This window comes from Panonychus citri, unplaced genomic scaffold (assembly GCF_014898815.1).
Source record: "Panonychus citri isolate SS breed McGregor unplaced genomic scaffold, ASM1489881v1 Contig00095, whole genome shotgun sequence".
NCBI lineage: Eukaryota > Metazoa > Arthropoda > Arachnida > Trombidiformes > Tetranychidae > Panonychus > Panonychus citri.
Window position 1 is genome coordinate 176,680 of NW_026515500.1, and position 26,505 is coordinate 203,184.

The window sequence follows — 26,505 nt, forward strand, 5'->3', positions numbered from 1 at the left end:
GAGAGAGGCTTCTGATCGATGGCAATCGTTTCATCGACCTCTTCAATGTCCGGTTTACTTAATCTTCTGGGAACTCTGAACACGACTTTGCGTCCAGTGATCTGAATAAAAACTTTTTCTTTTGAATCGCCAACCTCGATTTTCTGTTCTTCAGTAGGTAATGATGGTTTTCGAGGTGTCATCTCAGGAACATTGAAAGAAATAATTTCTCCGGGAATTTTTTTCTTGATGATAACCACTGATTCAAGAGTTTCCATGCCAATTGAATCTTTTCTTTCGATATCTTTAGGAACTTTTTCTTCTGGAGACTCAATTTTCTCAGTTTCTTTTGTCTTTTCGATCTCAATTTGACTCGATCCTTCATCCATCGAAATTTCATCTGGACCTTTAGATTGGATTGTTACATCTTGGGATATTTCGGGCTCAGTTTGTCCCTGTTTATCAGGTTGAGCTTGAGTTATATCAGAAATCGAAGTCTTTTCTGGACTCATTTCCAAAGATTCACTATCTGAATGACTTGTCCTTCGAGATACTCTGAACAATACCTTTCGTCCAGTAATTTTCATGTGAACTTTTTCAATAGAATCTCCTAATTCTACTGGTTTATCTTCAACTGATGTATAGTAAGTTAATGTTTCAGTACATTCACGAATTTCCGGAATCACATCGAACGTTTCAATCTCTGGCTGACTCGCTCTTCGCTGGATCTTGAAAATAATTTTGCGTCCAGTTATTTTAACATGAGATTTTTCACCGAAATCACTGACATCAGTTGGCTGAGTGACAATTTGTTGGTCAGCATCTGATTTATCAATTGATTCACTCGCTTCACTTGATATAACATCAAGAGATGTTTGAGAAACAATTGTGGTTTCAGCCTTTTCTGCCTCTGGAACTTGCAGATCATCATCAACCAATTCAGTCGATTGAATTGATACAAGATCTTTTGGAATGATGTCCATCTTGGAATCTGCAATCTCACTCGGAAAAGGATTTAAATCGCCTTCTCGTTCAAGAGAATCTTTTTCTGATACAACAAGAGATTCTTTGGACTTTATCGGTGGTTTTGTTTTGGTTTTTTTCGTTTTTGTTTTCTGTGAGGGCGAAATCTCTTCATTCTCGAGAATATCATCTTCAGTTGGTTCTTTTGGTACCTGTTCATCTCCAACCGAATCTATTGGCAATGTGATCTTCTCGACAACTTGGTTTTCATCTGCCGATAAATATTCGGTCGATGTCGCTTTTTTCATGAAATCTCTTTCAGTAAGAGCTTTAGCTTTCTTTTCTGGAATTGGTGCTTCGATTGGATGTAATTTCTCTCGTTCTAATGTTTCGATTTCTTGAGCTTCTAAAGTCTTTTGAGTAACTATTCCAGGAGATGCCGAGGCAATGGAAGGTTGTTCCAGGTCAAGTTCTTCTTCTTTGTCTAATTTTTGATGTCTTTCAATGGACGCTGATCTCGATTTAATTAGAGACTTTTTCGGTTTAATTTTCTTCTTTTCTGGTTTAGCTTGATCACTTAACTGTTCCTCATTCTCAACCAATACATCGATACCAATTGTTATCGCTTGTGTATCGCTGATTGAAGGTTTAATTGTCTCTGGTTGTGATTGTGTTAAAACTAAATCACTTTCAGCTTCAAGTGTTGTACTTATAAGACCAGAAGTCGTGGAAGTTGCGTTCAAATCCTCTGATAAAGATGTTTGAGCGTTGATTTGTTGTGACAACTGATCTGATTTCGGTAAATCAGATGTAGATTCTAATGGTACAGGTCTCTCAATAGAGATTGACCTTTGTTTCTTAAGATCAACTTTTTTCTTGAGTTTCTTTGATTCTGGTTTAGTTGATTGTTGAAGAGTTTCCTCCGATTCTCCAGGTACTGATGATGTTACAGTTATACTTTGACTCGGAGTAAAATCGACCTTAGGCTTAGCACTTGGTGTCTCTTGAGAATCGATCTCTTGACCACTTTCGATTGGTTGCAACTCTTGTATTGTAACTGGTTGAGCTAATTCAGCAAATTGCGAAGCATTTTCCGGTATTTCAGTTTGTAAGTCACTTTCTTTTTCAAGAGATATCTTTGAATCTACAATCAATGGTTGCTTTGATTTCATTGTTGGTTTAGCTTTGATTTTCTGCTTTTTAGGTTGTGAAGTGTCTTCATCAATTATCATAACACCTTCTTTCTCGACTAGTTGATCTTCTCGAGATTCGGCAATAGTCATTGTCGGAAGACCAATCGAAGCTGATTGAAGTGTTTCCTGTGGTGTTTCTAAAGGTACTTCGTCTTGAGAAACATCACTTGTTACTACTGAGATCGCTTGTCCAATCGATTCAATCGATTGATCAGCTATTCGAGGTTTAACTTCAACACCATCGAAAATTGTCTCTGCTTCGTATGTTGATTGTTGACTAATTGTAGTCGAATATGTTGATGGTGATTCGACTACAGTGTCTTTAGGTGTTACTCTGATTTCTGGTTGAACTTCTGTTGGTGTTTCCATCTCCATAATAACTGGTCTCTCGATAGAAATTGATCTTTGTTTAGTAATCGAAGTTTTCTTTGTTAATTTCTCTCTTCGAGGTTTTGGTACTTCGAATTGTCCTTCTTTCTCCAATGTTTCCTTGTTTTCTATTGATACTGTTACTTTATTTGTATCAATTGTCTTTGTTGTCGCAGAAGCAGTTGATGGTTGAGGTGTTTCTATTTCTCCTTCTTTATCTCCGATTGTTTGTTGAGATCCTTGAATAGCGTCGAGTGTTGTTATGCTTATGTCACTTTTACCTTTTTCGATTACTGGTAAATCTAATTGAGACTCGGAGTCAATTGGTGTTTCTAAATTCGTTGGAACTATAGCAGGTTTCAGTGAATCGGATGCTTTGTTCTCTGGAATTGATTCGATTTTAGTTCCATCAGACTCTGGTGTCTCAATTGATTGTGTCATTTGTTTATTGAGCGAAGCTTTTTGCTTTCCCTTCTTTCTTTCTGGTGCTTTGGGTTGAGCTGATGACATTTGTTCTAGCTCATTAGAAACAGATTCACGTCTACTAAGAACTTCTTCAGATTCAATTTGCTCGTCCTTTATAAGCTCTGGTTGATCAATTTCTGATTTACTTGATCTTCGAGAAACTCTGAACAAGATTTTCCGTCCAGTAATCTCGACCTTAGCAACTTCGGAAGCAACCTCAATTTTCATTTGATCAGCTATATCATCTATTGTTTCAGGTTTCGACATCTTTTCTGATTCCACTTCAGGTACGATGGAATCTTTTGGTGCTGTTGATTCATCAATTGCACTTCCAGTGATTACAATTAGTTCTTGAGTAACGATACTTGGTTTGGCGATTGATTCTTTTCGTGCCTTTGGTAAGTCTAATGATTCATCAGTTTCCAAAGGTTTTTCTGATTCAGTTACTTGTTCAGCCGAAGTTGTTATCATGAGAGTTTCTGATGAAACTTCGACTTGTTCAGGTTGTTCAATCTTCTTTCGCTTTTCAATCTCGATTGTAACTTTTTCAAGTTTTTCTTCCGTAGGTAATGATGGTTTTCTTAACGGCATCTCAGGGACATTGAATGTTACCATTTCTCCAGGAATTTTCTTCTTAATCACAACAATCAGTCCAATAGATTCGATGACAGTTGAATCTTTTCTTTCGATTTCTTTTGGCGATTCTTCTTCTGGAGACTCAACTGTCTCAGTTTCTTTAGTCTTTTCGACTTCAATCGAACTCGATTCTAAATCAATTGAACTTTTATCTCGACCTTTAGATGTAATAGTTACATCTTGTAACAAATCTTGAGTTTCTGATGTTTTCTCAATTTCAATTTGTTCACTTGTTTCTGGTACAGTCATTTCTTCAGAACTTATTTCAATTTCTTGTTCAGATGATACACTCGATTTTCTTGGTACTCTAAATAAAATCTTTCGTCCAGTTATCTTTACATCGATCTTCTGATTAGCTTCATCAATCACATTTTCATCTTGAATATCATCGATTGGTGTCTCGGTCATTTGATCTGGAACTATTTCTAGCTCTTCGATCTCAGGCTTAGATGATGTTTGTGGAACTCGGAACAATACTTTACGTCCAGTGGTTGTGAGATTGATTGTCTCATCTGAATCAACAGTTATCGTGGTTTCATCATCTGGTTGAATGAAATCTGATTCTGATTGTATTTCTGTTGATTCAGTTTCTTGTTGATCTTTTCATGTGGGACTCTGAATAAGATTTTTCGACCTGCTGTTTTAATTGTTGTTTCAATCCTCGACTCATCAATATCAGTTACTTCCTGTTCTGGTTTTTTCTCAGCTTCGATTTGTTCATGAATATTTTCATACTCTTCGATTTCAGGTTGATCTGTTTTTTGTGGAACTCTGAATAGAACTTTTCGTGATGATGTTTGCACTTCAATTGAACTAGTTGTTTCTAAAAGCGTGTCGGTAGATAACTGGTCATGAAGATCTTCAGTTTCAGGTAACAGTTCTTCCGCCTCAATCTTTGTTTGAGACGATTCGTGTGGTACTCTGAATACGATTTTGCGACCGATTGTCTTGAGATCGACCTTTTCACTAATAAAGTTCTCTAAATTATCATCTGCATCTTCAGTTTCAGGAATCGATTCGAAAGTTTCAATTTCCGGTTGACTGTCTTTTCTTGGAACTCTAAACACAACCTTACGTCCAGAGATCTTCAGTTCAGTTTTTTCTTCTGAATCGATCTCACTTTCCAACGGTTGAGCGGTAGTTTCAGTTTCTAATAATTCTTCTCGTCCCTCTTCAGGATGTGATTCAGTCAATTCTGGTTGACTCAACCTTCTAGGAACTCGGAATAAAATTTTACGTCCCGAGATTTGGACGGTGACTTTCTCAATTGAATCGACGATATCGACGTGTTCTGGTAATTTTTCAACTTCGATCTGTTCTGATTCAAGTTGAATTGAAGTCTTTTCTCGACCTTTCGATGCAATACTAATCTCTTGGACACTTTCACTTTCGTCGGTTTTCTCAATCTCAAGAGTAGATTTATTTTCAGTTTCATCGATTGGTTTTTGATCTTCAGTAATCAATTGAATAGTTTTTGTTGGTATTATGATCTCTTCCAATTGAGTTTCATCGGTTATTTGCTCAGGGATATTTTCATCTGTTTCCACGATTTCTTGACTTGGTCCCTTAGGAACTCGGAACACAACTTTTCTTCCCGTTACTTTGACATTATTCACTTCGATTGATTCATCAATAACGGTCGTTTGTTCATCAAGAATCGATTTCTTTCTTATTGGAATCTCCGATACATCAAAAGTAACAATTTCACCAGGAATTCGTTTCTTGATCAGAACAGTTTCATCAGATTGAACAGTAATCGAATCTTTTCTTTGTACTTGTTCGTCGATTTTTTCTTCCAATTCTAAAGTTTCGACCTCTTGTTGACTTGATCTTCTCGGAGCTCTAAATAAGATCTTACGTCCAGTTATATTCTTAGTTACCATTTCGATGGTATCGTCAATATCCAAGAATTCTTGTTCAGGTTTCTTTTCAACTTCAATTTGTTCTGATTCCAATACAGCAAAAGTCTTTTCACGACCTTTCGATGCAATACTAATCTCTTGGACATTTTCAGTTTTTTGAATCTCGAGAAGCGATTTAACTTGAGTTTCATCCATTGGTTTTTGATCTTCAATGACTAATTCAATAATCTTCTTGGGTATGTTGATCTCTTCTGGTTGAGTTTCATCGATTATTTGCTCAGGAATTATTTCATCGGATTTGACTTCTTCTTGACTTGGTCCTTTGGGAACTCGGAATACTACTTTTCTTCCCGCTATTTTAACACTCATCTTGTCAACTGATTCACCGACCTCGATCGGTTGCACACTTGGCACCGATTCTCTTCGAAGTGAAAATTCAGGTACTTCGAATGAAATAATTTCACCAGGAATTCTTTTCTTGATCAGAACCGTTTCATCGGATTGAGCAGTAATCGAATCTTTTCTCTGTACTTGTTCGTCAAATTGTTCTTCCAATTCTAAAGTTTCGATCTCTTGTTGACTTGATCTTCTTGGAACTCTAAATAAGATCTTACGTCCAGTTATATTCTTAGTTACCATTTCGATGGTATCGTCAATATCAATGAATTCTTGCTCTGGCCTCTTTTCAACTTCAATTTGTTCTGATTCAAGTTTAATTGAAGTCTTTTCTCGACCTTTCGATGCAATACTAATCTCTTGGACATTTTGAGTTGTTTCATCAGGTTTATTAATTTCCAAAGCTGATTGAGCTTCGGTTTCAATAATTGGTTTTTGATCTCCACTGATAAGTCCAACTATTTGTTGATCAAAAGTTATTTCTGGCTTTGTTTCATCGTTGGAAATTTCATCAGTAAGATCTGCGATCTCGCATTTTTCTGCATCAAACTTGTGCGGAATTCTAAACAGTATTTTACGTCCTGAGGTTATCAATTCCGTACTTTCGGGAGATTTTTCCGTAGATTGATCTATCAAGACAAACTCATTTGAATCTCCAGCTGTAGCAACAGTTTCGATAGATTCAACTTCGGCTTGACTGTCTTTTCTTGGAACTCTAAACACAACCTTGCGCCCTGAGATATTAACATCAACTTTTTCATTCGAATCATTAAGAACAACTTCACATGATGGTTGTTCTACTAGTTCGGTTGGTTCTCGAGATTCTGAAATTATTTCAGCTTCTGTATCCATCTGATCAAGTCCTTCTGGAACTCGGAATAAGATCTTGCGACCTTTTAACTTAAAGTCAATTTTCTCAATTGAATCGTCGCTCTCAACTCTTTCTTGTTCTGGTAATTTTTCAACTTCGATCTGTTCTGATTCAAGTTGAATTGAAGTCTTTTCTCGACCTTTCGATGTAATACTAATCTCTTGGACACTTTCACTTTCGTCGGTTTTCTCAATCTCAAGAGTCGATTTCTTTTCAGTTTCATCGATTGGTTTTTGATCTTCAGTAACCAATTCAATTGTTTTTGTTGGTATTATGATCATCTCCAATTGAGTTTCATCGGTTATTTGCTCAGGAATATTTTCATCTGTTTCCACGATTTCTTGACTTGGTCTCTTAGGAACTCGGAATACGACTTTTTTTCCGGTAATTCTAACATTAGTCACATGTACTGATTTGTCAATTTCGATCGATTGCTCATCAGGAATCGATTTCTTTCTTAGTGGAGTCTCTGGTACATCGAAAGAAGACAATTCTCCTGGAATTTTCTTCTTTGTCACAGTTAGTTCATCTTGTTCTGTTTCTTGAATTTCTACTGGACGATCATCGAATATTTCAAAAGTATCTACTGGCGCCTCACTTTGTTCTTCAGTTTCACCGATTTCTGGTTTACTTAATTTTCGAGGTACTCTGAATAGTATTTTACGTCCAGTTATCTTCAGATTAATCTTTTCTATTGAATCGTCGACTTTTTCTGAATCCTCTCTAGCTGATGGATAATCGTTTGAAATTTCATCCACTGATTCTTGTAGTTCTTCATGCAGCTCAGTCTCTGATTGACTTGATCGTCTTGGTAATTTAAAGACAATTTTACGTCCAGCAGTTTTCACTTCGGTAGTTTCAATTGATTCGTCCATTTCGGAAGGTTGATCAAAAGGTAATTTTTCATCAACATCGTGCACAGTTTCTGGCATTGAAGTCAAATCAGTATTTTCCAAAACAGTTTCACCTTTTCTCTTTTTACGTTTTGGTGCTTTCGGGTACGAACTGTCCTCAGCTAATTTTTCAGTTGGAACTTCAATTTTGTCCTGCTCATTACCATCACTTACTTTCTCAGGTGTAAGATCAAATTGTTCAATTTCTGATTGACTTGTATCGCATGGAACCCTGAATAATATTTTTCGATCTGTAATCTTCACATTAACAGTTTCACCGATCTCAATAACTTCTGTTTCAGGCTTCCATTGATCGGTTGTTGCATCAGATTTCAATTCAGTTATTGATTTGATTTCTGATTCAATTTCAGGTCCAATGGAATCTTTTGGTGTTGTTGATTCATCGATTTTACTTCCAGTGATTACAATTAGTTCTTGAGTAATGATACTTGGTTTGGCGATTGATTCTTTTCGTGCCTTTGGTAAGTCTAATGATTCATCAGTTTCCAAAGGTTTTTCTGATTCAGTTACTTGTTCAGCCGAAGTTGTTATCATAAGAGTTTCTGATGAGACTTCGACTTGTTCAGGATGTTCAATTTTCTTTCGCTTTTCAATCTCGATTGTAACTTTTTCAAGTTTTTCTTCCGTAGGTAATGATGGTTTTCTTAACGGCATCTCAGGGACATTGAATGTTACCATTTCTCCAGGAATTTTCTTCTTAATCACGACAATTGGTCCAATAGATTCGATAACAGTTGAATCTTTTCTTTCGATTTCTTTTGGCGATTCTTCTTCTGGAGACTCTATTGTCTCAGTTTCTTTTGTCTTTTCGACTTCAATCGAACTCGATTCTAAATCAATTGAACTTTTATCTCGACCTTTAGATGTAATTGTTACATCTTGAGACAGATCTTGAGGCTCTGATATTTTCACAATTTCAATTTGTTCACTTGTTTCTGGTACAGTCATTTCTTCAGAACTTATTTCAATTTCTTGTTCAGATGATACACTCGATTTTCTTGGTACTCTAAATAAGATCTTTCGTCCAGTTATCTTTACATCGATCTTCTGATTAGCTTCATCAATCACATTTTCATCTTGAATATCATCGATTGGTGTCTCGGTCATTTGATCTGGAACTATTTCTAGCTCTTCGATCTCAGGCTTAGATGATGTTTGTGGAACTCGGAACAATACTTTACGTCCAATGGTTTTGAGATTGATTGTCTCATCTGAATCAACAGTTATCATGGTTTCATCATCTGGTTGAATGAAATCTGATTCTGATTGTATTTCTGTTGATTCAGTTTCTTGTTGATCTTTTTCTTGTGGGACTCTGAATAAGATTTTACGTCCTGCTGTTTTAATTGTTGTTTCAATCCTCGACTCATCAATATCAGTTACTTCCTGTTCTGGTTTTTTCTCAGCTTCAATTTGTTCATGAATATTTTCATACTCTTCGATTTCAGGTTGATCTGTTTTTTGTGGAACTCTGAATAGAACTTTTCGTGATGATGTTTGAACTTCTATTGTATGAGTTGTTTCTGAAAGCTTGTCGATAGATAACTGGTCATGAAGATCTTCAGTTTCAGGTAACAGTTCTTCCGCCTCAATCTTTGTTTGAGACGATTCGTGTGGTACTCTGAATACGATTTTGCGACCGATTGTCTTGAGATCGACCTTTTCACTAATAAAGTTCTCTAAATTATCATCTGCATCTTCAGTTTCAGGAATCGATTCGAAAGTTTCAATTTCCGGTTGACTGTCTTTTCTTGGAACTCTGAACACTACCTTACGTCCAGAGATCTTCAGTTCAGTTTTTTCTTCTGAATCGATCTCGGTTTCTAACGGTTGGTCCGATAGTTCGATCGGTTCTTGAGAATCTGAAATTATTTCAGCTTCTGTATCAATTTTATCTGTTCCTTGCGGAACTTTGAATAAAATCTTGCGACCTTTTATTTTTACTTCAACTTTCTCATCCGAAGCTTCAACTTCTAATCTTATATTTTTCGGTAGTTTTTCAACTTCAATTTTTTCTGATTCGAGTCGAGCTGAGGTTCTCTCACGACCTTTCGATGTTATTGTAATTTCTTGAGTCAGTTCAATGTTTTCAGTTTTCATAAGCGAATCGTCTTCAGTTTTGTCAATTGATTTCTCATCAGAAGTAATCAATTCAATTGTCTGCTGAATACTTGAAGCTTCGATATCCATTTCATCTGGTTCGTCTGGAGCTACTTCGATGTCCGTTTTATCAACCTTCTTTGGAATTCTAAATATTATTCTTCGACCAGAAGTTAATAGTTCTGAAGTTTCAACTGGCTTTTCCAGAGATCCCTCAAATTGTGTAGTTTCTTTTGAATCTTGTATTTCAGGAATCGATTCGAAAGTTTCAATTTCCGATTGACTGTCTTTTCTTGGAACTCTAAACACAACCTTACGTCCAGAGATCTTCAGTTCAGTTTTTTCTTCTGAATCGATCTCACTTTCCAACGGTTGAGCGATAGTTTCAGTTTCTAATAATTCTTCTTCTATTTCCTCTTCAGGGTGTGATTCAGTCAATTCTGGTTGACTCAACCTTCTAGGAACTCGGAATAAAATTTTACGTCCCGAGATTTGGACGGTGACTTTCTCAATTGAATCGACGATATCAACGTGTTCTGGTAATTTTTCAACTTCGATCTGTTCTGATTCAAGTTGAATTGAAGTCTTTTCTCGACCTTTCGATGTAATACTAATCTCTTGGACACTTTCACTTTCGTCGGTTTTCTCAATCTCAAGAGTAGATTTATTTTCAGTTTCATCGATTGGTTTTTGATCTTCAGTAATCAATTCAATAGTTTTTATTGGTATTATGATCTCTTCCAATTGAGTTTCATCGGTTATTTGCTCAGGGATATTTTCATCTGTTTCCACGATTTCTTGACTTGGTCCCTTAGGAACTCGGAACACAACTTTTCTTCCCGTTACTTTGACATGATTCACTTCGATTGATTCATCAATAACGGTTGTTTGCTCATCAGGAATCGATTTCTTTCTTATCGGAATCTCCGATACATTAAAAGTAACAATTTCTCCAGGAATTCGTTTCTTGATCAGAACCGTTTCATCAGATTGAACAGTAATCGAATCTTTTCTCTGTACTTGTTCGTCAAATTGTTCTTCCAATTCTAAAGTTTCGATCTCTTGTTGACTTGATCTTCTCGGAACTCTAAATAAGATCTTACGTCCAGTTATATTCTTAGTTACCATTTCGATGGTATCGTCAATATCCAAGAATTCTTGTTCAGGTTTCTTTTCAACTTCAATTTGTTCTGATTCCAATACAGCAAAAGTCTTTTCACGACCTTTAGATGTGATGCTAATCTCTTGAACATTTTCAGCTTCGTGAATCTCGAGAGCTGATTCGACGTTAGTTTCATCGGTTTGTTTATCTTCAGAAGTTAACTCAATTTCTTGTGTTGTATATTCAGTCGGTTTTTCCAAAAGCATTTCATTAGTTCCTAGTTCTGTCTGACTAGTTCTTCTTTGGACCTTATAGACAACTTTACGTCCTGAAGTTTTTACTTCGACAATTTGGTTTACAATTGAGGGTTCAGTTTCAGTACTCATATCTAAAGTTTCTTCCATAGATTCAATGAAACGTCGAGATACTTTGAACGACACCTTTCGGCCTACGGTTTTAACATGAACTATTTCTACGGTACTGATACTTGAATCATCCTTGTCTGTTATTCTTTCAAACTGATCTGTTACTTCTACAAAATCAGAGTCTGATTCTATTTCTTGAACAGATAATTCGAGAGGTTTCAACTCATCCGTTTCCAAAGGTTTTTCTGATTCAGTTACTTGTTCAGCCGAAGTTGTTATCATAAGAGTTTCTGATGAGACTTCGACTTGTTCAGGATGTTCAATTTTCTTTCGCTTTTCAATCTCGATTGTAACTTTTTCAAGTTTTTCTTCCGTAGGTAATGATGGTTTTCTTAACGGCATCTCAGGGACATTGAATGTTACCATTTCTCCAGGAATTTTCTTCTTAATCACGACAATCGGTCCAATAGATTCGATGACAGTTGAATCTTTTCTTTCGATTTCTTTTGGCGATTCTTCTTCTGGAGACTCAACTGTCTCAGTTTCTTTTGTCTTTTCGACTTCAATCGAACTCGATTCTAAGCCGATTGAACTTTTATCTCGACCTTTAGATGTAATCGTTACATCTTGTGACAGATCTTGAGTTTCTGATATTTTCTCCTTTTCGATTTCTGAACTAAAAGGCTGATCTTTATCCTTTGGTTTCTTCAGTTCGATTGTCGCTTGTACTTCGAGTTCCTTTTCATCAATATCTTCAGTGATATCGACAAACTTGAATTGATCTTTTTCCATCTCTAATTCTGTAGATTCTAATTTAGTTTTAGTTTTCTTTGAGCCTTTGGTCGTTATTCTTATCTCTTGAATAGGCTTGACATTTTCTTCAGTTGTTTCCGTCTTCTGATCAATAGATTTTTTATCAATATCCAATTCATCGGATGTCTCTCTTTCGATTTCATCAGAGCTAATCTCAGAAATTAGAGCTTTTTCAGGGCTTAACTCGAATGTTTCGATCTCTGGTTGACTCGATTTACGTGGAACTCTGAATACAACTTTTCTTCCAGTAACTTTGATACAAGTGACGCATATTGATTCGTCAGTTGTAATCGTTTGCTCATCAGGAATCGATTTCTTTCTTAGTGGAGTCTCTGGTACATCGAAAGAAGACAATTCTCCTGGAATTTTCTTCTTTGTCACAGTTAGTTCATCTTGTTCTGTTTCTTGAATTTCTACTGGACGATCATCGAATATTTCAAAAGTATCTACTGGCGCCTCACTTTGTTCTTCAGTTTCACCGATTTCTGGTTTACTTAATTTTCGAGGTACTCTGAATAGTATTTTACGTCCAGTTATCTTCAGATTAATCTTTTCTATTGAATCGTCTACTTTTCCTGAATCCTCTTTAGCTGATGGATAATCGCTTGAAATTTCATCCACTGATTCTTGCAGTTCTTCAGGAACTTCATGCAGCTCAGTCTCTGATTGACTTGATCGTCTTGGTAATTTAAAGACAATTTTACGTCCAGCAGTTTTCACTTCGGTAGTTTCAATTGATTCGTCCATTTCGGAAGGTTGATCAATAGACACTTGATTTTCTATGTTTTCTTGAATAAGTTCCAAAGTCTCAATCTCTTTTTCGTTACCTTCACACGGAATTCTAAAAACAATCTTGCGGCCAGAAATTTTCACTTTAGATATCACTATTGGTTCTATTACGTCAAGTTGTTGCTCGGTTGAAAATGATCTTTCATCGGATGAAATTTCAATTTGACTTGATTCTGATGTTATTGAGGTTCTTATTCGACCCTTGGACCGAAGTGTTACATCTTGAGATAGTGTTGTTTCTGGCGAAATCTCTGGAAGCTCATCAATTTCAGGTACAATGGAATCTTTTGGTGCTGCTGATTCATCGATTTTACTTCCAGTGATTACAATTAGTTCTTGAGTAACGATACTTGGCTTAGCAATTGATTCTTTTCGTGTCTTTGGTAAGTCTAATGATTCATCAGTTTCCAAAGGTTTTTCTGATTCAGTTACTTGTTCAGCCGAAGTTGTTATCATAAGAGTTTCTGATGAGACTTCGACTTGTTCAGGTTGTTCAATCTTCTTTCGCTTTTCAATCTCGATTGTAACTTTTTCAAGTTTTTCTTCCGTAGGTAATGATGGTTTTCTTAACGGCATCTCAGGGACATTGAATGTTATCATTTCTCCAGGAATTTTCTTCTTAATCACGACAATCGGTCCAATAGATTCGATAAAAGTTGAATCTTTTCTTTCGATTTCTTTTGGCGATTCTTTTTCTGGAGACTCAACTGTCTCAGTTTCTTTTGTCTTTTCGACTTCAATCGAACTCGATTCTAAATCAATTGAACTTTTATCTCGACCTTTAGATGTAATTGTTACATCTTGAGACAGATCTTGAGTTTCTGATATTTTCTCAATTTCAATTTGTTCACTTGTTTCTGGTACATTCATTTCTTCAGAACTTATTTCAATTTCTTGTTCAGATGATACACTCGATTTTCTTGGTACTCTAAATAAGATCTTTCGTCCAGTTATCTTTACATCGATCTTCTGATTAGCTTCATCAATAACATTTTCATCTTGAATATCATCGATTGGTGTCTCGGTCATTTGATCTGGAACTATTTCTAGCTCTTCGATCTCAGGCTTAGATGATGTTTGTGGAACTCGGAACAATACTTTACGTCCAGTGGTTTTGAGATTGACTGTCTCATCTGAATCAACAGTTATCATGGTTTCATCATCTGGTTGAATGAAATCTGATTCTGATTGTATTTCTGTTGATTCAGTTTCTTGTTGATCTTTTTCATGTGGGACTCTGAATAAGATTTTTCGACCTGTTGTTTTCACGCTAACTCTTTCAAGCACATCTAATGATCTTTTATCGTGTTCATCTTCATCAAGCATCAGATTATCTTCGGGTCCTGACTCAACATAGTCCACAATCTCTTGCTCACTGATTTCTGTTTCAGACGCATTTGATGAGACCATCATTCGATGAACTATCCTTCGCCCCGGAATTTTCACCTTAAGTTTTGTTATACTTTCAACATCTTCTTTATCTTTTTCATTTACAGATTCAATTTCTGATATTTTTCTGTCTAAACTTATTTCAATACTCTCTGAGTTCATTTCTATGGATGATCTTGACTTTCCTCTACTTTTTATTGTGAAAGTTTGAACAGAATCGTCTTCTTCTTCTGGCCTTAATTCAGTCTTTTCTTCAGTAAAATCTTGCTGACGAAGATGGATTGTTTCAGTTACAATCTGTTCTCTTTCGTCTTTAGCACGGAAAACTATTCGTTTACCTTTGAGACTAAGATTTACAGTTTGTTCAACAAAAATGTCAGCTGGATGCTCTTCTTTAGTCTGAGACTCTAACACTGTGGTAGTCAACTCAGATTCTACTCGAGAACTTGGTAATTTGAGCTCGAAAGTTTGCTCAGGAATCTCTTCAGTTTGTATTTGAGTCTCTTTCGAATCAGATATACGCTGCAAGCTTCGACCTGATTTTCGAGGAACTTTATAAATAACTCTCGTTCCCGGTATTCTGAGTTTCGCTTTATAAACTTTAACCTTAGCTGGTTCACTGGTTGTTTCGTCAGTAGTAGTGGTCACCTTATCATCCATTGGTTGATCTTCATTATCGGTAATTAAATCCGACATCAATTCATCTTTAATCATTTCCATCAATTCGGGAATCACTTCAGGGACACTTACCAGGGAATCTTCTAATTCATCTACAATTAAATCAACTAATTCTTCATTACGATCGGGTAACTTACCTTCTTCTATTTGTAGATCGTCCGTATTTCGATCAACCTCGAATCGTTCACTGAACTGTGGCTTCTTTTTGGTAACTTTTTTCTTCTTCGAATCTTTTTCTTTTTCTTTTTCTTTTTCTTTTTTCTCCTTCTCTCTACCTTTCGATTCAATGTCGATCTCCATTTCTGGTACAATCTCAATCGATTCATTGGATTCTGGTTTAATTGTGATTTCTTTTTCTTCTTCGTCTGGTAATTCAATAGAAATTGAATCTTGATTGACTTTACTTTGTGTTGGTGATGATGATGATGGAGATGATGGTCCACCGATCTCAGTGGTCATTTCTTCAACAATCAATGATCTTTGTTTCGATTCAATTTCAATCGGTTGTTTATCATCTGATTCTATTGTAATATCAACAATTGAATCTTCATATTGAGTTGATTCTACTTGTATTGATGTTATTTTATCACCGACTTTTTTAAATGTTTGAATGATTTCCTTTCGTATTGGTTTTTGTCCTTTTGATGATATTTCAAATTGTTGATCGATTGATGGTTGATAAGGTTGATCATCAGCAATTAGAGTTGATTGTTGAGTCAATTTAACTTCTTTTTCTAATAGAGTGGCTTCTGTAGTGACTCGAGCTGTAATTTCAATGGGTGTTTGATCAGCACTAATTTCATAGACATTTTCAAGTGCATCGACTTGTTGGTCAACAGGCTCACCACTCAAGTTTACACGTTCAGTGGTCACTGTTTTCATCAAGTCTCTTTCTGTCGTTTCTCTCGCTCTCTTATCAGGAACAGGTATTTCTTTCTGAACGACGATATCGCCCTCAAGAGTGGCCACAGCTTCTGTTTCGGTTGTTCGTTGAGGCACCACAGATGAGATCGCTGTTATCTCGGTTGGCTTTCCTATTTCGAGTTCTTCCTCTTTGTCAAGAGTTTCTGGTCTCTCGATTGAAGCTGATCGGGTTTTCGGTAATGACTTTTTGGGTTTGATCTTTTTTACCTTTGGTTTAACGTCTTCGACTAATTTGTCTTCCACTTCTACTGGTACATCGATTCCAACAGTGATCGCTTGAGTTTCACTTGTGATCTCGAATTGAACTGTTTCCTCTTTCGATGGGATCACATCAAGAGTTTCCTCTTTCTCGTAACTTTGTTTACGTTCAATTGAAATGGATCGAGATTTTTTCTTGGTTAAACTTTTTGTTGGTTTAACAACTTCGGGAATCACTTCAAGGTCCAAATCTTTTTCCGATTCAATTGAAGTACTAAACATCCCTGAGGCTGCTTGTGATTCAGTTAAACCAATAGCAGCTTTCGATGTGGTCGGAGTGGATTGAGAAAGGTCATCGGCTGCAATATCAGCGGTAGATGTTGATACTTGATATGAGTGATGAAGAGAATCTGAGATTGATGTAACGATTGTTTTCTCAGCTGGTATTTCGATATCTAGAGCAACTGTACCTTCCATGGTATCAGTAGTCGAAATGGCCAATGGTGTTTCCGATGGAATCGATTTTGATGCTTGATCTTTTGTGGTCTCACTCACTGGAAGGTCATCAACTGATTCCACGATATTTGTGCCAGTGCCCAATAAAGCTTCAGATTCAGTTAATTTGACATCAGTTCGAGCAGAATCTGGTTTATTTTCATCAATATGCCTGTTGAAATGATTGACTCCTGAATTGTCACTTGTATCGGAGTTTGATTGATCTCTGAAAGTTTTGTCGATGTTGTTTTAACATCGGGTTGATCAATATCGATTGGCGTTAATGTGTCGATAAGCTGGTCTGCGGTTACCGTTACAGAACCTTGAGAATCAATTGACAGTCTGGCCTGTGTAAGATTAGGTTTAATCGATTCCAAATTATCGGTTGATTCGAGTGATGTTGGTTTCTCAATTGAAAGTGATCTCTCTTCCTTAAAGCTGACCCGTTTCTTGATTCTCTTTGATTCGGGTAGATTATCACTTGGAAGGTGAGCTTCGGATTCACTAGGAACGGATGAGGTCACGCTTATGGCCTGAGTTTCGGTGAGTGAGACTTTTGGTTGTTGCGAGTCGATTGAATCAGCTACTAAACTTGATTCAGCCTCTGATGCTATTGTTGTAGTAACGGTCATCGATTTGTTAACCTTTGAATCGGTTTGAGTTTCTAATTGAACAGCTTCTGGACTTTGGTCTATCAATCCAATCGAAACCTCTTCTGATTCGACTCTTTGTTCAACGGTTCGTGGAATTTGTACACTGAGATCACCAATTAGCGTTAATTGTTCGATAGAAGTTGCTTTTTTCATCAGATCACGTTCGATAGTTTCTCTGGCTTTCTTTTCCGGAACTGGTGCTTCTTTTGGACCGAGACTAACACCTTCCATCGTACTGATTGTTTCGGACTCAATTGTTTTCGTCGCAACTAGTCCAGGAGATGCCGAGGCAATGGAAGGTTGTTCCAGGTCAAGTTCTTCTTCTTTGTCTAACTTTTGATGTCTTTCAATGGACGCTGATCTCGATTTAATTAGAGACTTTTTGGTTTAATTTTCTTCTTTTCTGGTTTAGCTTGATCACTTAACTGTTCCTCATTCTCAACCAATACATCGATACCAATTGTTATCGCTTGTGTATCGCTGATTGAAGGTTTAATTGTCTCTGGCTTAGTTTCCTTATTAACTTCCAGATCCTTTTCGGACTCGATTGTTGTGCTGATATGACCTGAAGCAGCTTCAGTCTCTGTTAGACCAACAATTGCCTTCGATGGAGTAGGAATTGTTTGGTCTAATGAATCAGGAGCAACATCGGCAGTCGCGGTAGAGACTTGTAATGAATGATGAACAGACTCAGAGATCGATTGGTTGATTGTCTTTGCATCAGGTTGATCAATGTCTAATTTAACTGTCGACTCAATTGATTGAATAGTCGATATTGATAATGGTGTCTCAGAATCGATCGATTTAGAAGCGATATCTTTAGTATCAGAAGTCTCAAGTTTAGTTTCTGACTCCATAGTAACTGGACGTTCAATAGAGATTGACCTTTGTTTCTTAAGATCAACTTTTTTCTTGAGTCTCTTTGATTCTGGTTTAGTTGATTGTTGAAGAGTTTCCTCCGATTCTTCAGGTACTGATGAAGTTACAGTTATACTTTGACTCGGAGTAAAATCGACCTTAGGCTTAGCACTTGGTGTCTCTTGAGAATCGATGTCTTGACCACTTTCGATCGGTTGTGTTTCTTGCACGATAATTTGCTGCTTTACATCAGTTTCTAATTTCGGAACGATTGATTCAGTATGTTGATCGATCGGTAAAGTTAATTGTTCTCTTTCAAAAACTTGATTAGATGCAACAGTGACAACTAATTGAGTTGTTATATCGATTTTGTGTGAAGATATTTCGATGGTGTCTTCCTTGAGGTCACCTTCCTTTTCGAATGTATCTTTTTGAGCGACAATAAGTGATTGTTTCGATTTAATTGGTGGTTTGGCTTTGATCTTTTTCGTCTTTGGCTTAGAAGTTTCTTCGTCAATTATCATATCACCTTCTTTCTCGACTACTTGATCTACTCGAGATTCGGCAATAGTCATTGTCGGAAGACCAATTGAAGCTGATTGAAGTGTTTCCTGTGGTGTTTCTAAAGGTACTTCGTCTTGAGAAACATCACTTGTTACTACTGAGATCGCTTGTCCAATCGATTCAATCGATTGATCAGCTATTCGAGGTTTAACTTCAACACCATCGAAAATTGTCTCTGCTTCGTATGTTGATTGTTGACTAATTGTAGTCGAATATGTTGATGGTGATTCGACTACAGTGTCTTTAGGTGTTACTCTGATTTCTGGTTGAACCTCTGTTGGTGTTTCCATCTCCATAATAACTGGTCTCTCGATAGAAATTGATCTTTGTTTAGTAATCGAAGTTTTCTTTGTTAACTTTTCTCTTCGAGGTTTGGGTACTTCGAATTGTCCTTCTTTCTCCAATGTTTCCTTGTTTTCTATCGAAGCCAATTTGATCTCTAGTTCGGATGATCCAGAGTCTACATGAGCTCTAGATGCTGACGGAATTGATTGAGGTAACTCAATTGTCGATTGATCAACAGTTGATGTCGATACTTCGTAGGAATGATATACCGATTCGGAAATCGATTGCACTGTTTGCTTCTTATCAGGAATTTCTAGTTCCAAGATGGCTACGTTTTCGATCGGTTGATCACTCGAAATAGCTAATGGAATTTCAGAATCGATAGAGGTCAGCGCTTGATCATTTGTGATCTCCGTTATCAGCAGTTCACCTGTGGCTTCCATAGTAATAGGTCTTTCGATTGACAGAGATCGCTGTTTCTTCAGATCAATTTTCTTTTTCAATTTCTTCGACTCTGGTTGTACCATCTTCGAAAGGGCAAATTCAGACTCTCCTGGTACAGAATCAGTTACAACTATACTTTGATTTAGAGTGAATTCAACTTTAGGTTGAAGTGCTGATGAATCAAATGAGGTTGGTAACGCCGATTCAGTTTCAGTTGCTTCCGTTTCCTGTACTGTTATTGTTTTGTTCAGTTCGTCAGATAATTTTGGTACAATCGATTCAGTTTTACTATCATCAGAAAGAGCTGTTAATTTCTCGCTTTCGAGCAGTTGCTTGAAATCAATTGTCGCTACTGTTTGTGGTAACATAGCTTCGAGTTTAGAAACAGCGGTTTCACTTTGTTCCATTTCGAGGACACCTTCCCGTTCAAACGAATCTTTTTTGGTGACAGTCAACGACTGTTGCGTTGAAGAAGTTGACGTAATCTTCAACTTTCTGACATTTGGAGCGTCGATAAGCACTTCACCTTCACGCTCAACGATTTGGTCGACCGTTGATTCTGCTACTCTTATTTCATTTGGTGTTTCAATCGATGCTGAGTAACTTTGCTCAGCTGGAGTGTCCAACGGCGTCTCACTATGGATCAGATCATTTTCCACGATGGACACTGCGTGTGTCAGTGATTCGATTGCCTCCAAAGCTTGACCCGATTCCATGGTGGGTGAGTGTTGGAAGGGAGATTCGGCTTCCAGAGTTGACTGTTGGCTGATTGTCGTTGAATAAGTTGCTGGTGCATCAACCAAAGTATCTTTGGGCATTACCCGTACTTCGGCCTGAATCTCCGTTGGCATAGCAGCTTCGAATATTATTGGTCTTTCGATCGATATTGATCTTTGTTTGGTGAGTGTATTTTTCTTTGTTAACTTTTCTCGACGCGCTGGTTTTATCGGCAAAGATCCCTCTCTCTCCAAGGTCTCCGGCCTCTCAATCGAAGCTGACCTAGTGCTCACTATCGGTTTCTTTGGTCTGATTTTCTTTGTTTCAGGTTTAATATCTTCGGCAAGATTTTGTTCACTTTCAACGGGAACATCAATTCCAATCGATGCCGTGACAAGGTCACTAGTAATTTCTGGTTGAATAGATTTCAACTTGGCTTCATCAGTTTCGAAATGTTTCTCAGACTCAATGAGAGTACTAATTACACCCGATGCAGCTTCCGCTTGAGCTAAATCGATTTGTGCTATTAATGTAGTTGGTGTGACCTGAATTAAGTCACTCGCTGCGGAATCAGCAGTTGATGTTGATACTTGGTACGAATGATAAACTGTTTCAGAAATTGACTGAGTGATTGTTTTGTGATCTGGAAGCTCGATATCTAATTGACTTGTTGATTCAATAGATTCGACTGTTGTTACTGCTAATGGTGTTTCCGAATCAACGGATGATGAGGCCAAATCTTTTTCTGTCTCTGGAACTGACAGTTTATCAACTGCTTCCAATGTAACGGGTCGTTCAACAGAAAGCGATCTTTGTTTCTTAAGATCAACTTTTTTCTTGAGTTTCTTTGATTCTGGTTTAGTTAATTGTTCAAGAGTTTCCTCTGATTCTTCAGGTACTGATGATGTTACAGTTAAACTTTGGCTTGGAGTAAAATCGACCTTTGGTTGAACCTCTTCTACTCTCGAATCGGTGATTCTTTCGTCAGTTTCTATAGGTTGAGTGGATTGAACAGAAACAGCGACATTTGGACTGAGGTCAATTTGAGTGTTTGCAGTTTCACTTGGAACAGAATCAAAGTCACTTTCCTTTTCGAATGTATCTTTTTGAGCGACAATAAGCGATTGTTTCGATTTAATTGGTGGTTTGGCTTTGATCTTTTTGTCTTTGGCTTAGAAGTTTCTTCGTCAATTATCATATCACCTTCTTTCTCGACTAGTTGATCTACTCGAGATTCGGCAATAGTCATTGTCGGAAGACCAATTGAAGCTGATTGAAGTGTTTCCTGTGGTGTTTCTAAAGGTACTTCGTCTTGAGAAACATCACTTGTTACTACTGAGATCGCTTGTCCAATCGATTCAATCGATTGATCAGCTATTCGAGGTTTAACTTCAACACCATCGAAAATTGTCTCTGCTTCGTATGTTGATTGTTGACTAATTGTAGTCGAATATGTTGATGGTGATTCGACTACAGTGTCTTTAGGTGTTACTCTGATTTCTGGTTGAACCTCTGTTGGTGTTTCCATCTCCATAATAACTGGTCTCTCGATAGAAATTGATCTTTGTTTAGTAATCGAAGTTTTCTTTGTTAATTTCTCTCTTCGAGGTTTGGGTACTTCGAATTGTCCTTCTTTCTCCAATGTTTCCTTGTTTTCTATTGATACTGTTACTTTATTTGTATCAATTGTCTTTGTTGTCGCAGAAGCAGTTGATGGTTGAGGTGTTTCTATTTCTCCTTCTTTATCTCCGATTGTTTGTTGAGATCCTTGAATAGCGTCGAGTGTTGTTATGCTTATGTCACTTTTACCTTTTTCGATTACTGGTAAATCTAATTGAGACTCTGAGTCAACTGGTGTTTCCATTGACACAGTCATTGGAAGATGTGATTGATCAGATAGAACCGAAATTGTTGTTCTAACTGTGGGTGAAGTTAATTGTAGTATTTCAACTTGATCAACGGGTTGAACTTGATCGACAATTACTGACGATTTATCAGGAATTAACGTTGATTTCGCGGAATCGCTCGTCGTTTTTTCTTGTACCGATTCATTTGCAGTCTCAACAAGTTCCAATTTCTCAATTGAAAGTGTTCTTTGTTTCTTAAGGTCAACTTTTTGTTTTCCTTTCTTTCGTTCCGGTGCTTTAGGTTGAATGTAAACAAGTTCGGTTTCACCAGGAATAGACTCAACTATTGATACAGCTCGAGCTTCGATGAAATCGACATTTGGAAGACTCGATGCTTCGGAAATTGGAACTGAGTTTGTTGTCTCAAGTGTTTCTATCGATGATATTGAGATTGATTTTTTCTCAGAATTTACTGTCGTGGACTCGCTTATTACACTCGGTGTTTGTTCAATATCTGCACCAATAGTAGCTTCAAGTGTTTGATTCGACGACATTGTGATAGCTGATCTTGATGTGATTTCTACTGAGCTGAAACCTTTCTGAGATTTCATTTGATGAACGTCAGTCTCTGATGGTCGAGGCTCTAATGATGAACTCATAGAACCTTCAATGGCAATAGAAGTTGGAATCTCAACTCGAGCTACTTCAACACTTGGTCGATCAATTGTCAAGGGTATTTCAAGGTTACCTGTATCAACATTTTCTATTCCAATTGCTTGATTTGGTCTTTTCTCGATAATTGACTCAACTAATTGTGATCCAATTGGTATCGCTTCTTGTACCAATGATTCTGGTTGTTCAACTGTTTCCATCGAACTCACCGAAATCGAACTCATTGGACAAATTGTTTCTTTCGCTTGTTCTTGTCTTGATTGGTCTGGTTTATCAATTCTTTCAACTGATTCAATTGTCTCTTTGGATTCAATTGTGAGTGATTTTTGTTTTTTAAGATCAACTTTTTTCTTCAACTTTTGTTTTTCTGGTTTAATTGTTGGAATCAATTTAGATTCGGTGTCACCGGGAATCGATGAAGTTACTTCAATCGCTTGACTCTCAGTCAAAGTGACATTTGGTTGTTTATCTTGAATATCGGTCAATTGGACGACCTTTTCACTTTCACCAATCTCAACTGAACTAATTGTTAATGCCATTGACGGCGAATCAGCTAATAATTTGGTGGCAGTTTCAGGTACAGAAGAATCAGAAATAGTTGCGGTTTGTTCAGTTGAAAAGAAAGATCCGATGTTTTGAGACCATCGAAACACTGGTTCGATCTAATTCTAGAACCGTACTTGGTAAATCAGTCTCTTTTTCAAGTGAACCTTCCGATTGGACAATAAGTGACCTTTCAGTTTTAACTGTTGATTTAACTGTTACTTTGGACTTCTTTGGTTTCTCAAAACTCTTGGGGAGTTCGGTTTCACAGGTCAAATCAACTCTCGACTCTGGTATTGTCGATGAAATGATTTCGATTGAAGCGGACCCTGGTTTTGTTTGAATTTCCGTTAATTGTTGTGTTTCTTGTGACGGAATCACATCAGATACGAGCAAAGCAGCTGATGGGCTGATCGCTTTGATTGCTTGAGCCTCTTTTGATTCAGTTATTTCCAAGGGAATCGTTTTCTCCTCTGATTTTGTTTCGACAACTTGTACACTTGTTACTGGAATAGAATCAACATCAGCTGGTACTAATGTGTCGACTTTTGGTTCGTCAATGGTTAACGGACCCTCGGTTTCCATCAGTTGTTTCCGTTCAATGGATAACGAACGTTTTTGAGACAAATCTTTCAACGATTTAGCTCGAGTTGTGACTTTGATTGGTTCTTTGAGTTGTGATTCTTTTTCATTGAGCTTTGTTTCATCAACAGTAACTGCTTTCGATTCAGTTATATCAATTGTTGCTTTCAGTTGGGTGACACTTGAATCTAAGGGTTTCGTTGAACCATCAATAGAGCCTCCAGTGATCACAATTGCTTCCGTTGTAACGATACTTGGCTTAGCAATTGATTCTTTTCGTGCCTTTGGTAAGTCTAATGATTCATCAGTTTCAAAGGTTTTCTGATTCAGTTACTTGTTCAGCCGAAGTTGTTATCATGAGAGTTTCTGATGAAACTTCGACTTGTTCAGGTTGTTCAATCTTCTTTCGCTTTTCAATCTCGATTGTAACCTTTCGAGTTTAACATCAGATGGTAATGATGGTTTTCTCAATGGCATCTCAGGGACATTGAATGTTACCATTTCTCCAGGAATTTTCTTCTTAATTACAACAATCGGTCCAATAGATTCGATAACAGTTGAATCTTTTCTTTCGATTTCTTTTGGCGATTCTTCTTCTGGAGACTCAACTGTCTCAGTTTCTTTTGTCTTTTCGACTTCAATTGAACTCGATTCTAAATCAATTGAACTTTTATCTCGACCTTTAGATGTAATTGTTACATCTTGTGACAGATCTTGAGTTCTGATGTTTTCTCCATCTCAATTTCTGAACTAAAAGGCTGATCTTTATCCTTTGGTTTCTTCAGTTCGATTGTCGCTTGTACTTCGAGTTCCTTTTCATCAATATCTTCAGTGATATCGACAAACTTGAATTGATCTTTTTCCATCTCTAATTCAGTAGATTCTAATTTAGTTTTTGTTTTCTTCGAGCCTTTGGTCTTTATTCTTATCTCTTGAATAGGCTTGACATTTTCTTCAGTTGCTTCCGTCTTCTGATCAATATCTTTTTTATCAATATCTAATTCATCGGATGTCTCTCTTTTGATTTCATCAGAGCTAATCTCAGGGATAAGAGCCTTTTCAGGGCTTAACTCGAATGTTTCGATCTCTGGTTGACTCGATTTACGTGGAACTCTAAATACAACTTTTCTTCCAGTAACTTTGATATCAACTCTTTCATTAGAGTCTTCAACTTCTAGGAATTCGTGTTCTGGTAATTTTTCAACTTCGATCCGTTCTGATTCAAGTTGAGTTGAAGTCTTTTCTCGACCTTTAGAGGTAATACTAATCTCTTGGACATTTTCATCATATTGTTCAATCTCAAGAACCGATTTCTTATCAGTTTCATCGATTGGTTTTTGATCTTCAGTAATCAATTGAATTGTTTTTGTTGGTATAATGATCTCTTCCAATTGAGTTTCATCGATTATTTTTTCAGGGATAATTTCATCTGTTTCCACGATTTCTTGACTTGGTCTTTTAGGAACTCTGAATACGACTTTTCTTCCGGTAATTCTAACATTAGTCACATGTACTGATTTGTCAATTTCGATTGATTGCTCATCTGGAATCGATTTCTTTCTTATCGGAATCTCTGGTACATTAAAAGTAACAATTTCTCCAGGAATTCGTTTCTTGATCAGAACTGTTTCATCAGATTGAACAGTAATCGAATCTTTTCTTTGTACTTTTTCGTCGACTTTTTCTTCCAATTCTAAAGTTTCGATCTCTTGTTGACTTGATCTTCTTGGAACTCTAAATAAGATCTTACGTCCAGTTATATTCTTAGTTACCATTTCGATGGTATCGTCAATATCGATAAACTCTTGTTCAGGTTTCTTTTCAACTTCAATTTGTTCTGATTCCAATTGAGCAAAAGTCTTTTCACGACCTTTAGATGTAATACTAATCTCTTGGACATTTTCAGTTTTTTGAATCTCGAGAAGCGATTTAACTTGAGTTTCATCCATTGGTTTTTGATCTTCAATGATTAATTCAATAATCTTCTTGGGTATGTTGATCTCTTCTGGTTGAGTTTCATCGATTATTTGCTCAGGAATTATTTCATCGGATTCGACTTCTTCTTGACTTGGTCCTTTGGGAACTCGGAATACTACTTTTCTTCCCGTTATTTTAACACTCATCTTGTCAACTGATTCACTGACCTCGATCGGTTGCACACTTGGCACCGATTCTCTTCGAAGTGAAAATTCAGGTACTTCGAATGAAATAATTTCTCCAGGAATTCGTTTCTTGATCAGAACTGTTTCATCAGATTGAACAGTAATCGAATCTTTTCTTTGTACTTGTTCGTCGATTTTTCTTCCAATTCTAAAGTTTCGATCTCTTGTTGACTTGATCTTCTTGGAACTCTAAATAAGATCTTACGTCCAGTTATATTCTTAGTGACCATTTCGATGGTATCGTCAATATCAATGAATTCTTGTTCAGGTTTCTTTTCAACTTCAATTTGTTCTGATTCAAGTTGAATTGAAGTCTTTTCTCGACCTTTCGATGCAATACTAATCTCTTGGACACTTTCACTTTCGTCGGTTTTCTCAATCTCAAGAGTCGATTTCTTTCAGTTTCATCGATTGGTTTTCGTCTTTAGTAATTAGTTCACTTGTTTTTGTTGGTACAATGATCTCTTCCAATTCATCGGTTATTTGCTCAGGAATATTTTCATCTGTTTCCACGATTTCTTGACTTGGTCCCTTAGGAACTCGGAACACCACTTTTCTTCCCGTTATTTTAACACTCATTTTGTCGATCGATTCACCGACTTCGATCGGTTGCTCACCAGGAATCGATTTCTTTCGAAGTTGAATCTCAGGTACTTTGAATGAAATAATTTCACCAG

General features: G+C 36.9%; 4 protein-coding genes across 7 annotated transcripts in view; all 4 read right to left on the minus strand.

Annotated features, from left to right (window-relative positions):
* Nucleotides 1–4,151, minus strand: part of LOC128388078 (titin-like) — an 18,456-nt gene extending 14,305 nt beyond the window's left edge. The window contains 1 exon segment of the mRNA XM_053347429.1: nt 1,792–4,151. Coding sequence (XP_053203404.1) covers nt 1,792–4,013 — 2,222 coding nt within the window. The 5' untranslated portion in view covers nt 4,014–4,151.
* On the minus strand, nt 4,130–16,485 carry LOC128388058 (titin-like). 4 transcript variants are annotated; one of them, XM_053347408.1, is made up of 2 exons: nt 15,022–16,485; nt 4,130–14,874 (listed from the first exon to the last, which is right to left on the minus strand). In XM_053347408.1, the coding sequence occupies exons 1-2, from the start codon at nt 16,481–16,483 to the stop codon at nt 4,130–4,132; spliced, it is 12,207 nt and encodes a 4,068-aa protein (XP_053203383.1). In that variant the 5' UTR covers nt 16,484–16,485. The 4 variants fall into 4 exon arrangements, with proteins under 4 accessions (XP_053203383.1, XP_053203382.1, XP_053203381.1 ...); XM_053347407.1 differs by having other exon boundaries at nt 4,130–14,964; XM_053347406.1 differs by having other exon boundaries at nt 4,130–14,967.
* Nucleotides 16,486–17,521: 1,036 nt separating this feature from the next.
* LOC128388106 (titin-like) lies at nt 17,522–24,024 on the minus strand. The gene is given in 4 exon segments (XM_053347463.1): nt 17,522–21,173; nt 21,176–23,193; nt 23,252–23,948; nt 24,001–24,024. Coding segments are annotated over 4 exon segments (6,387 nt in total). The 3' UTR covers nt 17,522–17,525.
* Nucleotides 24,025–24,361: 337 nt separating this feature from the next.
* LOC128388064 (uncharacterized) lies at nt 24,362–25,802 on the minus strand. The gene has a single exon (XM_053347416.1). It carries the CDS (start codon nt 25,787–25,789, stop codon nt 24,362–24,364), a length of 1,428 nt encoding a protein of 475 aa, XP_053203391.1. The 5' UTR covers nt 25,790–25,802.
* Between the last annotated feature and the right edge of the window lie 703 nt (nt 25,803–26,505).

What these genes read in the sequence shown, in the direction of transcription:
- LOC128388064 (XM_053347416.1), bottom strand. Translation starts at nt 25,789, where the DNA reads ATGAGTGTTAAAATAACGGGAAGAAAAGTAGTATTCCGAGTTCCCAAA.
- LOC128388058 (XM_053347405.1), bottom strand. Translation starts at nt 16,483, where the DNA reads ATGGAAGGTACAGTTGCTCTAGATATCGAAATACCAGCTGAGAAAACA.